The sequence below is a fragment of the Capricornis sumatraensis genome, chromosome 1, assembly GCF_032405125.1.
Source record: "Capricornis sumatraensis isolate serow.1 chromosome 1, serow.2, whole genome shotgun sequence".
Classification (NCBI taxonomy): Eukaryota; Metazoa; Chordata; class Mammalia; order Artiodactyla; family Bovidae; genus Capricornis; species Capricornis sumatraensis.
In genome coordinates this window covers 248,652,567-248,667,068 of record NC_091069.1, presented here as the reverse complement: position 1 = coordinate 248,667,068, position 14,502 = coordinate 248,652,567, and the positions used below count along the sequence as shown (strand labels likewise).

Here is a 14,502-nt window from a genome sequence, read left to right as displayed (position 1 = left end):
GTTTAATAAAGTACACTTTCGGCCGTTTTAAAATACGTAGCCAGGACAGCTGAGTCTGACAGCAGAGCTGGGTCTCTGCCTTTCTGAGCCATGATCACAGGCCACTGTTTGTCATGTGTCTTCCCCAGCATGAACAGGGAGCTTCCAAAACACGGTCATCAGATACCCGCAGCCCAGCTCAACACTCAGTTTTCTCTTCTTTTGCTGTGATTCTTATTAATACTTATTCATTTCTACAGGAAACTTGCTTCTAGAAGGAGTAGTCCCAGAAATGTCCAGCCTAAAAGCTGGAATGGTTGTTTCGGTGGCAGGTGACTGACAGATTAACTGTAAGATGAAAAATGTAACAACCATAAACTCATTTTCTATAGAGTCTTTGCAGCAGAGTTCTAGCAACATCCAGCTTGCCAGTTGCCTGATGCCAGTGAAGCTCTTTTGTCCTGAGCAAGGACTGGAAGACTTGCTAAAGACAGGAGCCAGACGGAAGCCCATGCCTCCTGGACCTCAGATGGTCAGTTAGGGTGGAAGCAGCATCTTCCTCCTGTCACTCCTTAAATGGACTGACTGAACTGGTTCTACAAGGAACCAAGTGGTTCCTTAGTTGCACGATGAATTGGCCCCTCCAGCTCCCTGGGCCCAAGTATTCTCACCTCTCAGAGAGGATGACGTAGCCAGTTATCTCTGCAGTCCCTCATGGTACCAACGTGCTGTGATTTTGTTCTGGCTACTGGACCATCCAAAAAATTGTGCTTCTCTGGAATGACTGGTGTCCTTGTGCCCCGGATGACGGTGATGGTTTTGTGGAAGTTGTGTCGCGTTGGGTGTGGGAGGGCTTGGAGCCTGAGTCCCACAGCTTGCATGGTGGGTACAAAGTTGGCCCCAGGCTTGTCTGACTTCTCTCCCTTTGACCCAACTTCCTTATATTTTTTTCTTTAAACTTAAAATTGATTACTTACATTTTGAAGAAGCAATGCATTTCTAAGTTTCAAAAATTTTTAAAATTATGCAGTTGTAGAGACATAAAAGACCATTCTCCCAACTCCACCTTCAACCCTGCAGGGTAGCTCTGTTGGAAGTTTCTAGAGGTTTTTCCCTTCCAGGGATCTTTTAGGCATCAGTTGAGGTCAGTTCAGTTCAGTCGCTCAGTCGTGTCCAACCCTTTGTGACCCCATGAATCGCAGCACGCCAGCCCTCCCTGTCCATCATCAACTCCCGGAGTTCATTCAAACTCATGTCCATCGAGTCGGTGATGCCATCCAGCCATCTCATCCTCGGTCGTCCCCTTCTCCTCCTGCCCCCAATCCCTCCCAGCATCAGTCTTTTCCAATGAGTCAACTCTTTGCATGAGGTGGCCAAAGTATTGGAGTTTCAGCTTTAGCATCATTCCTTCCAATGAACACCCAGGACTGATCTCCTTTAGGATGGACTGGTTGGATCTCCTTGCAGTCCAAGGGACTCTCAAGAGTCTTCTCCAACACCATAGTTCAAAAGCATCAATTCTTTGGCGTTCAGCTTTCTTCATAGTCCAATTCTCACATTCATACATGACTACTGGAAAAACCATAGCCTTGACTAGACGGACCTTAGTCGGCAAAGTCATGTCTCTGCTTTTGAATATGCTATCTAGGTTGGTCATAACTTTCCTTCCAAGGAGTAAGCGTCTTTTAATTTCATGGCTGCAATCACCATCTGCAATGATTTTGGAACCCCCCCCCAAAATAAAGTCTGACACTGTTTCCACTGTTTCCTCATCTATTTCCCATGAAGTGATGGGACCAGATGTCATGATCTTCGTTTTCTGAATGTTGAGCTTTAAGCCAACTTTTTCACTCTCTTCTTTCACTTTCATCAAGAGGCTTTTTAGCTCCTCTTCACTTTCTGCCATAAGAGTGGTGTCATCTGTATATCTGAGGTTATTGATATTTCTTCTGGCAATCTTGATTCCAGCTTGTGTTTCATCCAGTCCAGCATTTCTCATGATGTACTCTGCATAGAAGTTAAATAAGCAGGGTGACAATATACAGCCTTGACATATTCCTTTTCCTATTTGGAACCAGTCTGTTGTTCCATGTCCAGTTCTAACTGTTGCTTCCTGACCTGCATACAGGTTTCTCAAGAGGCAGGTCAGGTGGTCTGGTATTCCCATCTCTTTCAGAATTTTCCACAGTTTATTGTGATCCACACAGTCAAAGGCTTTGGCATAGTCAATAAAGCAGAAATAGATGTTTTTCTGGAACTCTCTTCTGTTTTCAATGATCCAGCAGATGTTGGCAATTTGATCTCTGGTTCCTCTGCCTTTTCTAAAACCAGCTTGAACATCTGGAAGTTCATGGTTCACATATTGCTGAAGCCTGGCTTGGAGAATTTTGAGCATTGCTTTACTAGTGTGTGAGATGAGTGCAATTGTGCGGTAGTTTGAGCATTCTTTGGCATTGCTCAATTCTTTGGGATTGGAATGAAAACTGACCTTTTCCAGTCCTGTGGCCACTGATGAGTTTTCCAAATTTGCTGGCATATTGAGTGCAGCACTTTCACAGCATCATCTTTCAGGATTTGAAAGAGTTCAACTGGAATTCCATCACCTCCACTAGCTTTGTTCGTAGTGATGCTTTCTAAGGCCCACTTGACTTCACATTCCAGGATGTCTGGCACTAGGTGAGTGAACACACCATCGTGATTATCTTGGTCATGAAGATCTTTTTTGTACAGTTCTTCTGTGTATTCTTGCCACCTCTTCTTAATATCTTCTGCTTCTGTTAGGTCCATACCATTTCTGTCCTTTATCAAGCCCATCTTTGCATGAAATGTTCCCTTGGTATGTCTAATTTTCTTGAAGAGATCTCTAGTCTTTCCCTTTCTGTTCTTTTCCTCTATTTCTTTGCATTGATTGCTGAGAAAGGCTTTCTTAATTCTCCTTGCTATTCTTTGGAACTCTGCATTCAGATGCTTATATCTTTTCTTTTCTCCTTTGCAAATTTTTACTTCTCTTCTTTTCACAGCTATTTGTAAGGCCTCCCCAGACAGCCATTTTGCTTTTTTGCATTTCTTTTCCACGGGGATGGTCTTGATCCCTGTCTCCTGTACAATGTCACGAACCTCATTCCATAGTTCATCAGGCACTCTATCTATCAGATCTAGTCCCTTAAATCTATTTCTCACTTCCACTGTATAATCATAAGGGATTTGATTTATGTCATACCTGAATGGTCTAGTGATTTTCCCTACTTTCTTCAGTTTAAGCCTGAATTTGGCAATAAGAAGTTCATGATCTAAGCCACAGTCAGGTCCTTGTCTTGTTTTTGTTGACTGTATAGAGCTTCTCCATCTTTGGCTGCAAAGAATATAATCAATCTGATTTCGGTGTTGACCATCTGGTGATGTCCATGTGTAGAGTCTTCTCTTGTGTTGTTGGAAGAGGGTGTTTGCTATGACCAGTGTGTTCTCTTGGCAAAACTCTGTTAGCCTTTGCCCTGCTTCATTCCGTATTCCAAGGCCAAATTTGCCTGTTACCCCAGGTGTTTCTTGACTTCCTACTTTTGCATTCCAGTCCCCTATAATGAAAAGGACATCTTTTTGGGGTTGTTAGTTCTAAAAGGTCTTGTAGGTCTTCATAGAACTGTTCAACTTCAGCTTCTTCAGCATTACTGGTTGGGGCATAGACTTGGATTACTGTGAAATTGAATGGTTTGCTTTGGAGATGAACAGAGATCATTCTGTCATTTTTGAGATTGCATCCAAGTACTGCATTTCGGACTCTTTTGTTGACCATGATGACTACTCCATTTTTTCTAAGGGATTCCTACCCACAGTAGTAGATATAATAGTCATCTGAGTTAAATTCACTCATCCCAGTCCATTTTAGTTCACTGATTCCTAGAATGTCGAAGTTCACCCTTGCCATCTCTTGTTTGACCACTTCCAATTTGCCTTGATTCATGGACCTGACATTCCAGGTTCCTATGCAATATTTCTCTTTACAGCATCAGACCTTGCTTCTATCACCAGTCACATCCACAACTGGGTATTGTTTTTGCTTTGGCTCCATCCCTTCATTCTTTCTGGAGTTATTTCTCCACTGATCTCCAGTAGCATATTGGGCACCTAATGACCTGGGGAGTTCCTCTTTCAGTATCCTATCGTTTTGCCTTTGCATAAACATATGTGAGTACAGATGACCATGTTTTAATTCATCTGTTCCCCACAGTTAGTACTACCCTATACACATTCTTCTGCAATGTACCTTGTATTTTTTTTATATCAGTGCATAAATACCTCTTTGTGATCATTTTTAAAAACCTCAAGTACTCTATTGTATGGGTGTATCATAGTTGAGTTCAGGTGCTTATTTTCAATTTAATTATCTCTTCCACAGTACTTGCATGCTTCCATAATTTTTCAGGCTCAGAATAAGGAAGTGTATTTTGTAGTCCTTTGGGGATTATGGTCTTAGAAAAGTTTTATAGAGTAACTGATGTCTTCTGAATGTTTTCAGTGAAAAGCCATGAATCGGTCAAGACATTTACCAGAAACCCACAGGGATAATGCTGCCAGCCCAGAGCAGGCCATTTCACCGATGGTGGAATGATCTAGAAGCATACAAGCACTGTGATCGTCTTTCCAGACAGACACTCTCTGACTCCAGGAGAGATGTGTGGGCTGCGGGGCGGGGGCGGCACTCACCTGTGTCTCACCCAGGTGTCACACTCGCTGGCTCGCTCTGTGTAGTTCTCCGGCAGGAAGCCCCGGCAGCCCGTCCGCTGCGAGATCCCGATCACCCAGCCCTCGCTGGCTTCCTCCTGCTGCGTGGGGTCCACAAAGATGTAGTCCCCGGGGCTGAGCGTCAGCTCATCCACATTCTGGGGTTTGTACTGGAACAGGACCCGCAGGGTCTGGAAAGGAGGCGGGAGTCTTCAGGTCTCGAGGAAGGGCGGGTTCTGTGTCTCTAGGACACACCCAAGCCTTTGGCTGATGACAGTGGAATGTGACCAAAGGATGCACAGACTTCTTTGGAGAGACTTAGAAATGGGTATTGGTATCCACCTGTCACGTCTCTATCTCTCTCATCTATCTGCCAAGGTATCTGTATTTGTGCTCACTCAGTCATGTCCCACTCTCTGTGACCCTGTGGGTGGTAGCTTGCCAGGCTCCTCTTTTCATGGGATTCTCCAGGCAAGAATACAAAAGTAGGTAGCCATTTCCTTCTCCGGGGAAATCTTCCTGACCCAGGGATCAAACCTGAATCTCCTGTGGCAGGCAATTCTTTACCATTAGTGCCACCCATCTATCATCTATCTAACATCTACCAATCATCTATCTATCATCTATATTTTTGTATCTATTATCTATCTATCCATCATCTACTAAGCATCTACCTACCTGTCTGATGCTACTGCTAAGTCACTTCAGTCGTGTCCAACTCTGTGCGACCCCATAGACAGCAGCCTACCAGGCTCCCCTGTCCCTGGGATTCTCCAGGCAAGAACACTGGAGTGGGTTGCCATTTCCTTCTCCAATGCATGAACGTGAACAGTGAAAGTGAAGTCACTCAGTTGTGTCCGACTCCTAGCGACCCCATGGACTGCAGCCTACCAGGCTCCTCCGTCCATGAGATTTGCCAGGCAGAGTACTGGAGTGGGGTGCCATTGCCTACCTGTCTATCCTCTATCAATTATCTATCTATGCCTATCTATTTATCTGTCTACGTACTTACCTATCTATCTCTGTTTACTTATTTCTTACATGAAAAATTTCAAAGCATAACCAGATGTCACATTCGCCCCCATTGGAGTGAGGTTATTTACGGCTTCTCCCACGTGAAGGAACACAGTGGATTCATACTTGTTCCATGGGTCTGAAAAGGAGTATAACAAAACCTTCTAAATCAATCAATTCCACAGGGAGGAAGTCCTGGACTGAGGCGTCACTAAATCACTGAGGCGTCACTAAATCACTGAGGCATCATTTAAACAAATTAATAAGCAACATAATGCATTCATAAATCTTTGCAACAGTCCATTTTTAATACCAGTCATGCAGGGAGGGAGTCCTGGACTGAGGCTTCACTCAAGTCACCATTTAAACAAATTAATAGCCAACATAATGTATTCATAAATCTTTGCAACAGTCCACTTTTAATACCAGAAATGTTCCTTCTTTCCCTTCCAAATTTCTGGATGTCTGTAACTCATAAACAAAAGAATGTTAATTCCAAAACGCAGGCAACAAAATGATTTTCAAGAAGGGATTCAAATTCTTCCTTCTACTGAGATACCTCCAGCCAAGGGCTCTTGGGGTCAGGGCTGTGTCAGGCAGGCAGCAGCTCACCGGTTCCCAGGCTGGGGGGCCCAGTCCAGCCACCTGCCTGGGCTTACCCACCTGGTAGTGTACGAAGCGCATGTCCCGGGAGTAGAGCGCGGCTGTCCACTGGCAGCTGTGGCCGGGGTTGATGGCTCTGGCCAGCTGCTCCAGCGTCCTCTGGTGGTGAGGGTAGAACTTGTGGGCCAGGGTGAGATGCAGCTGCTTGGTGCAAGGCTTCACCGTGCAGTCTGTGAAAGGAGGCACACGGGCACCTTGACCTCGATGGCTGCACCACATGCCCAGGGCTCCCCGTCCAGGGCGGTTACGCGACCAGGTTGGCGGTGCAAATGCCTTTACACAGGGTCTTCCTATCTCTGCCCATCCCCACTCCTGCCCCTGCACCAGCGCTTTCCCGACGAGGCGAGGACTCGGCCCAGATGCATGCAGGTCAGTTTGTGACGGAGATGGCTGGGAGCGTGCACATCTGACCAGGAAGCAGGTGAGCAGAGAGAGTAGAGATACAGGTTTAGCGGGGACATGCCTGGGGGGGGCGGGTGTCTATCAATTTGCAAGCTAGTTGCTCCAACAATTGATTCAAATCTCCCTCGTCCCCTGGGATGCACACATTACTTGGTGGCCGTTTGTTCAGTTGCCGAGTCTCTGGAAGAAAACACCCCAGCACCTCTAATATCCGGTTGGCTTTGTGAAGCAGGAAGACTTTGGAGCGGCCAGGCCCTGGCCTTTTTGAGTGACCTCTGTACCCTGGGCCCCAGCTCTCCTGGTCCTCGTTCCAAGGCCCTCAGGTCAGTGGGCGGTGGTGTCCCCGAAGCAGCCAGGATCTGATTTCAGCCAGGCCACAAAGCGGCTCTGTTCTGGGGAGGCAGTGATCAGTGGAACGGCACAGACTCGGGAAGCAGATAGACCTGACTTTAGACCTACCTGCCCCATTTGGCAGGTGACCTTGGGGAGCGTCTTGGTCTGATTCAGCTTCAGTTTCAACAGTGACAACCTGAGGGTGAGGATTGCTGGGCTGGCCTGGGAAACCAGCCTCTTAACTGTAAGGTCCCCCAGAGACTTGCAGTAAATATGAGTTGCATGCATGCTTGCATGCTCAGCTGCTTCAGTCTTGTCGACTGTGGGTGACCCTGTGGACTGTAGCTCCTCTGTCCATGGGATTCTCCAGGCAAGAATACTGGAGTGGGTTGCCATGCCCTCCTCCAGGGGATCTTCCCAACCCAGGGATCGAACCTGCGTCTCTTACGACTCCTGCATTGGCAGGCGGGTTCCTAACCACTAGTGCCTCCTGGGAAGCCCAGATATTAGTTACCCACGGGCCACACTGAGCGGCACACAAGGACCTGTCCTCAACTGAGCAACGTCAATGACGCACTTCCTGGAGCTCAGACTTGGCGGCCCCACCAACATCTTTATCCTCTGTCTGAGCCTTTGGTAGCAAAAGAGAAACCGCTGAGGTCTCCATGCCGCAAGTTGCGGGGGTTGAGGCGCCTGAAATAAGAGAGTGTGTGGGCGGCAGGGAAATTCCTTTTCTCAGGTGTTCCAGCTGTGGCGGGGAGGGCTGTCTTGCCGCGGGTGAGTCAGCACGGCCTGGGAAGGGCCAGGCATGGTAGTCATCCGAGAGATCACTGAGTCACTGGCCTTCTGAATGGGCACTTGTGTATCTTCTCTCCATGGCCCATGCCCCTGAGGACTGTGCCCTGGGCAGGGACACACATGCCAGGGAGGCCTCCTGGAGCTGTGACTGACCCCTCCCGACTCAACAGGGTCAGGCCCGGGGCAGCGGCCATGGAGAGCAGAGCAGAACCAGCTCAGGGTTGGGTGATGGACAGGGGGTCAAAACCAGCTCTCGCAGGATGTGGGGCCAGTCAGCAGGAGACCCAGGTGGAGCAGGAGAGGGCTGGACTCTAGGGCCAGCTTTAATACTCACTGAGTGCTTGAGGACTTTGTCGGTTTCCTGGGCTGATGTCACAAATGACCACACAGTGGGCGGCTTAAAACAATGGAGATTTGTTCTCATGGTTCTGGAGCTGGAAATCCAAAACCAAGGTGTCGAGGGCCACCCCCTCTGAAGGCTCTCCGGGAGGGTGTCTCCTTGTTTCCTCCAGCTCCTTGGTTCGTTGCCGCCTCACTTCAATGCCTGGCCTCTCTTCTGTGTCCCTGTGTTTTCTCGTCTCCCAAGGACACTGGTCACTGGACTTAGGGCCTGTCCTACACTAGTGTGACCTCAACTACTTACATCTACAAAGACCCTATTTCCAAAGAAAGTCCTTTTCGGAGGTTTTGGGAGATGTGAATTCTAGGGGACACTTTTCAACTCAAGATAGTGACCTCGGGCGGGTCACAGCCCTTCACGGCCCTTGGTCACTCCACTGTTAAAATGAGTGGGCATTGGGAGTCACTTCTGGTCGGGAGCAGGGGGTTGTGGAAGTAAGTGAGGCACTGGTTCTGTGTGAAGGCTGGCAGCTGACACATTGCAGCCTGGTAAGAGCCACGTCATCCTTTTAGAGACAAGGGGATGCCAGAGTTGTCATCTGAACTCAGGTTTACATAAAGGAGACCACTCCTCACAAATGGCAACTCGCTCCAGTATTCTTGTCTAAAAAATCCCATGGATGCCAAAGCCGGGTGGACTACAGTCCATGGGGTTGCAAAGGGTCAGACATCACTGAGCAGCTGCGTGCTCCTCAAGGCATGGCTAAGTTTATATCTATCTAGAACACGTGATCTCAGACTTGCCAAGCCAGTCTCCGGGTGGAAATCTGGGATTGATGAAACCATTTATGTGGCCAGGATCGAAGTTCATACCCGTCTTGGGGGCAGAGGGGCGTCCTCCCATCAGGGCGCCATGGTCTCTCTGAGTCTCAGACACAGCAAACACAGCAGTGCTGAGCACCTCTGTGTTTCAGGACCACGAGGACGTTCCCAGACAGGTTGTACTCTTTGAAGGGTGGGCCCAGTCATTCGAAAAGAAAGATGACTCCAGGGTCAGAAGACATGATTCAGGGTCACATCACCAACCAGGAATGAGGGAAAATTCACACCTGAGCTCAAGTCCAGAATGCTTCCCACTAAACCCCAGCTGGAGCCCCAGTCCCCAGACCAGGGCTGCTGGTTGAGAAAAGGGAATTTGGCTGATTCTCAAAGTTAGTCTAGGTAATGCACCTAGACTCCATCCCCCTACCAAGAGGCCAAGGAAACTAGACTATGCTCATACCTAAAAAATTTCAAGAAATCAACTAGGACTTGTGTTTTACACACAGTGCTGGCCCCTTGAGGACAGGTGTCCCAGGTGGGATGTGGGGCTGGGGGAGGCATGCCAGCCTACAATCCCCACCATCACGACGCTGCACAATGACCCCCCGGGGCCGTTTCCCAGCAGCTGAGTGTTTTGAAAACCGTCATCAATGCAACAAGGCTATTCTCACTTAGAGAAGAGCCCTCTGCTAGCTCGGAGTCTTTCTATTTGCTCACTTTTCTTAAAAATTAATTTTTTTTGGCATATCAGTTCAGTTCAGTTCAGTTGCTCCATTGTGTCCAACTCTCTGCGACTCCAAGGCCTGCAGCACGCCAGGCTTCCCTGTCTTTCACCATCTCCCAAAGTTTGCTCAAACTCATGTCCGTTGAGTCGGTGATGCCATCCAACCGTCTCACCCTCTGTCGTCCCCTTATCCTCCTGCCTTCAAGCTTTCCCAGCATCAGGGTCTTTTCCAATGAGTCAGTTCTTCACATCAGGTGGCCAAAGTTATTGGAGTTTCAGCTTCAGCATCAGTCCTTCCAGTTACTCAGGACTGATTTCCTTTAGGATGGACTGGTTGGAAAGTCCAAAGTCAGTCAGTTATGCATATACATGTATCCATTCTTTTCAGATTCTTTTCCCATATAGGTCATTACAGAGTATTGAGTAGGGTTCCCGGTGCTACACTTGTATAGTCACTGAGTCGTGGCCAACTCTTATAGTAACTCCATGGACTTTAGCACATCAGGCTCCTCCGCCCATGGGATTTCCCAGGCAAGAACACTGGAGTGGGTTGCCTTTTCTACCTCCAGGGAATCTCCCCAACCTTGGGACTGAGCCTGCATCTCCTGCTAACCACTGAGTCACATGGGAAGTCCCATACTATACCGCAGGTTCTTACTAGTTATCTATTTTATATGGAGCAGTGTGTATATGTCAATTCCCATTACCCAGTTCATCCCTTCCCCCTTCTTGGTAACCATAAGTTTGTTTTCTACATCTGTGACTCTATTTCTGCTTTGTAAATATGGTCATTTGTGCCTTTTATTTTTTAGATTCCACAGATCAGCAATATCATATGGTATTTGTCTTTCTCTGTCTAACTTACTTTACTCAGGTTTCTGAAGGACATTCTGGGATTTCATGGAGGTTCTAGGTAATTGTTAAGCCTCAGGCTAAGGCTAAGTCATAGTTGTTGGCCGTAAAGGGCCAGGTTGGGGGGAAGTGGCCTGGTGATGGTGCAGGCACCCCCGTGTCCCGCCATCAGACTAGCCCGCAGGCTGACCATCACTGCACTGGGGAACAGCCTCACTACTGCTGCCCTGGGCTCCACCCAGCATCCGAGTGTGGTGAGCCCAGCCCCAGGTGCAAAGGGACTCCCTTCTGTAAACCAGGGCTCTGCGTGCACCACAGCCCAGGGCTGCCTACCTGCCAAGATGGAGGCTTCTGTGGCGAACATCACAGCAAATTCCCGGATGATGTCTGCGGGGCTGTCGTTCACAAAGAAGCCCAGGAAGCTGATGGAAGAGTGGAGAACCAGAGGCACGGCCGAGGGGAATGCGTGCAGGGTCCTGTCCCCGGCTCTCTTCAGTGCCTCGTATAGAGACTCCACCTTCTGGTCCTCGCACTGAGGGACAGAGACAGGACAGTCACCTATTACCTTAACTGATGAGAACCAGGCAGAGCCTGAGAACCGTGGGACCCTCCTTTCTGCTCACGACACTGTAACACAATTTGCCTGGTCCCGGTGTTTGGGATGATGGGTCTGGTCCCCAGTTCCTTAGGCAATTCAGGTCAAGCTCTTATTGGAATGGAATAGCCTCTAAGTGCCCAGGCAGGAAACCCCGGGTCCCTTGAACTTCGTCCTTCACTCCTTCTCGAGTTGACCCAGCACCCCCCATACTGCATCCTGAGCCCCTGTCCCACTCCCATGGAGCACAGCTATGCTCAGCACTGCATTGTTGGCTTCTGGGGGTTCCTGTAGGCTCCACTGAGGCAGCCCTGGGGTGCGCTGCTCAGAATGTAACCTACTGAGGAGGGTTGTAGCCTATTCCTTGGCTGCTGGCCTTCAGACTGGGCAACAGGCCTCGCACTTGGCCAGTGATCGAACCGTCTTTGTCTACAAGGGTCTCTTCTGATGTGGTCTTGGCTTATAAGCTCCCCATCAATCCCCACTGTCACCCACACACCCACTCTCTGGTCACACAGCTCCTGGCTCAGTGAGGAAGACTCCATGAGGCCATGGGGCACCCCCGTGAACCCCAACACAGCGACCCCCATGGGGAGCTGGCTGATCCCTCCTCTCCCCAGCAGCAGGCTCCCCCTGGGTTTCCCATAGCCCCCCTTGCTTTCTGAGCTGTGAACCTTATCATTGTTGTTAACACACACCCACAGCTCCCCACTAACCAGGAGCTCACTAAATTCACCCCTGCCATATTTTTGCAGCCTTCGCAGGCCTGGAAGGCATGGGATATACCCACAGGGCACTCAACTCATAATCGCCACGTGGATGAACATCTCTTCACATGTATTTCTTGGCCTCAAGCATGTCACCTTGGAGCATGGAGCCACGTTATACACAGAGCTGTAGTTGACGCCACCATCTGGTGGCTGTATGTTCTTAGAATCAGACAAAGAGTGAATTCCTGTTACGCTCTTCTGCCAGAAAAGGACCCTCAGCCTCTAGGGCAGGGTGGGGGAAAGCGGGGCAGCTCTCTTGGGAGAAGGGAACTGTGTGTGTGATGTGTGTATGTGTGCACGTGTGCCCATGCCTCAGTGGGCTGTGAGGAGGAGCTGGATCCCCAGGTCAGCTTCCCGGTGGTCATGACCAGGCACATCCATTTCTAAGGTCATGTTCAGGGCTGGCTTGGCTGCCACTCCTTTCCCTGATGAGCTCCCAGGACAAGCCATAAAGGAACACAGTCGCTGGCATCACAAATGCTAGTGATGTCCCAGCAGGGTGACCAACTGACCCAGCTTACCTGGGACTCTTCTGGCTTCAAAACCTGGGAATCTCTCCCCACCCCATGGCAAATGAGGGTGTTTATCAGGGGCTCTGGGAGGCACTGATTCTCCTGGGCATCTTCTGGAAACCGTCCTGCACAGGTTTACAGCTCCCTTTCTGCGCAATGCAGAGGAGCCTGTAACAAAGGACTCCTTGGGCCCCAGTGGGACGCTGAGAGTTTGCTGACAGCAGAGCCAGGATGGTGCGGAGTGTGCCCTCTCTCCGTTTTTCTTGTCAGGAGCCCCAGTGGTATCTTTCCCTCCTCTCATTCTCATGACTCGCTCTTGTCTTTGAGCAGTCCAGGTACTTCTCACCTTCCCAGGAAGCCTGTACAATGGCCTCTCTGACCTCTTCTGAGTCAGAGAGCTGGTCCCCAGGGCAGGAAGAAGTCCTCCATCTGTGGCTGGCCAGTCTGTTCATTAATTGACCCATCACAGGTTTGTGAAGCCCCCACTCAGGCTGAGGCACTTGCTAGTCTCTGTGGGCACAATAGTGAGCAAAGCCTCCTCCCTCCCTTGAGGATTTCAGTCCAGTGAGGGATGCCAAGTTGCGTCAGACACACTGCTGTGCAACAGGGAAAGAGCCACTAGTTAGAGAACAAAGGGATGGTGGGAGCACAGAGCACACAACGCTTCCAGCTGGGGAGCTGCTGCTGCTTAGTCATTGACTCTTTTACAACCCCGTGGACAGTAGCCCATCCTACTCTTCTGTCCATGGGATTTTCTAGGCAAGAATACTGGAATGGGTTTCTATTTCCTTCTCCAGGGGATCTTCCCGACCCAGGGATCAAACCTGCATCTCCTACATTGCAGGTGGATTCTTTACCACTGAACCATCAGGGAAGCCTACCTGGGGAGGTGGGGAAAACTTAAAAAGGGAGAGGATAAATGAGTTGGGTTCTGAAGGATGAATAGGAGTTGACCAGATGAAGATGAGGAAGTAAAGGCTATCTCACACAAACATCACTGCTGTGGACCACTCTATGAAAACAAACCCCTTAGTTTTGCGCCATCACCACCTAGTTATTGCAGGAAATGATTCAGCTGCTATGTTAAGAAGAATTAAATGTGCCTTGGGCCAACTCACCGTGAAGAAGTCACAGAGCGTTATATGAGGGAAGACCTCATGGGCTCTGTTCTTGGCGCACTGCCGCCTGCTCTCTCTCCAGAACTCTTGAAGCTTGTCCAGCAGGGGACCCGTGGGGCAGAGGAACAGGGCATACTCCTGGGGGATGGGGTCGTCCAGAGAAGGGTCATTGCAATGGCAGTGTAGCCTGCAAGAGAGGAAGGGACCCTGTCATCTGGCACTGTGGCCAAATGAGTCTTTTCCCAGGGAAGGCAGAGGGCAGTGGCAACGATGACTCAGAACAGCCGGCCATGTGTAGAGCACCAGGGTATCTGTGCCCAGGCAGAACTCACCGAGCACAGGGCTGAATGTGATCGCAGAGGAGCTGGGCATCCACCCAGGTCTCTGTGCTGTGCTGTGTCACTTCAGTCGTGTCTAACTTTGCAACCTCAAGGACTGTAGCCCGCCAAGTTCCTCTGTCCATGGGATTCTCCAGGCAAGAGTACTGGAGTGGGTTGCCCTTTCCTTCTCCAGTGGGTCTTCCCGACCCAGGGATAGAAGCTGTGTCTCTTATGTCTCCTGCATTGGCAGGCAGTTTCTTTACCACTAGCGCCACCTGGGAATCCAGGTCTCAGACCCTGGCTAGTCTGAGTCCCAGGCTAACAACCAAGACAAGGTGAGAAGGTGACCAAAATACTCAAAACCTGGTTTTCTAATGGTCCCTCTGGGTCAGGTGTCTCCTTAGGGTTGCAGTTTTCTGGGAAAAACCTGCATTTTAATTTTATCTCAATCTTCAAACTAAGTATAAACATCAAAGCCCCAAAGACCTAGACAGAACTTAGGTAGCTAGTCTATTTTCTTTCAGTTCAGAAAGCTATTTATT

At 49.3% G+C, this 14,502-nt stretch overlaps 1 protein-coding gene across 2 annotated transcripts in view; it reads right to left on the bottom strand.

The window, feature by feature from the left end:
- UBASH3A (ubiquitin associated and SH3 domain containing A) overlaps nt 1-14,502 on the bottom strand; it is a 40,090-nt gene that overhangs the window by 19,568 nt on the left and 6,020 nt on the right. For both annotated transcript variants that reach the window (XM_068983660.1, XM_068983669.1), the window contains exons 3-6: nt 13,641-13,827; nt 10,979-11,177; nt 6,376-6,545; nt 4,681-4,889 (exon numbers count right to left, since the gene is read on the bottom strand). In XM_068983660.1, coding sequence (XP_068839761.1) covers nt 4,681-4,889; nt 6,376-6,545; nt 10,979-11,177; nt 13,641-13,827 — 765 coding nt within the window. The remainder of the gene's footprint in view (nt 1-4,680; nt 4,890-6,375; nt 6,546-10,978; nt 11,178-13,640; nt 13,828-14,502) is intronic.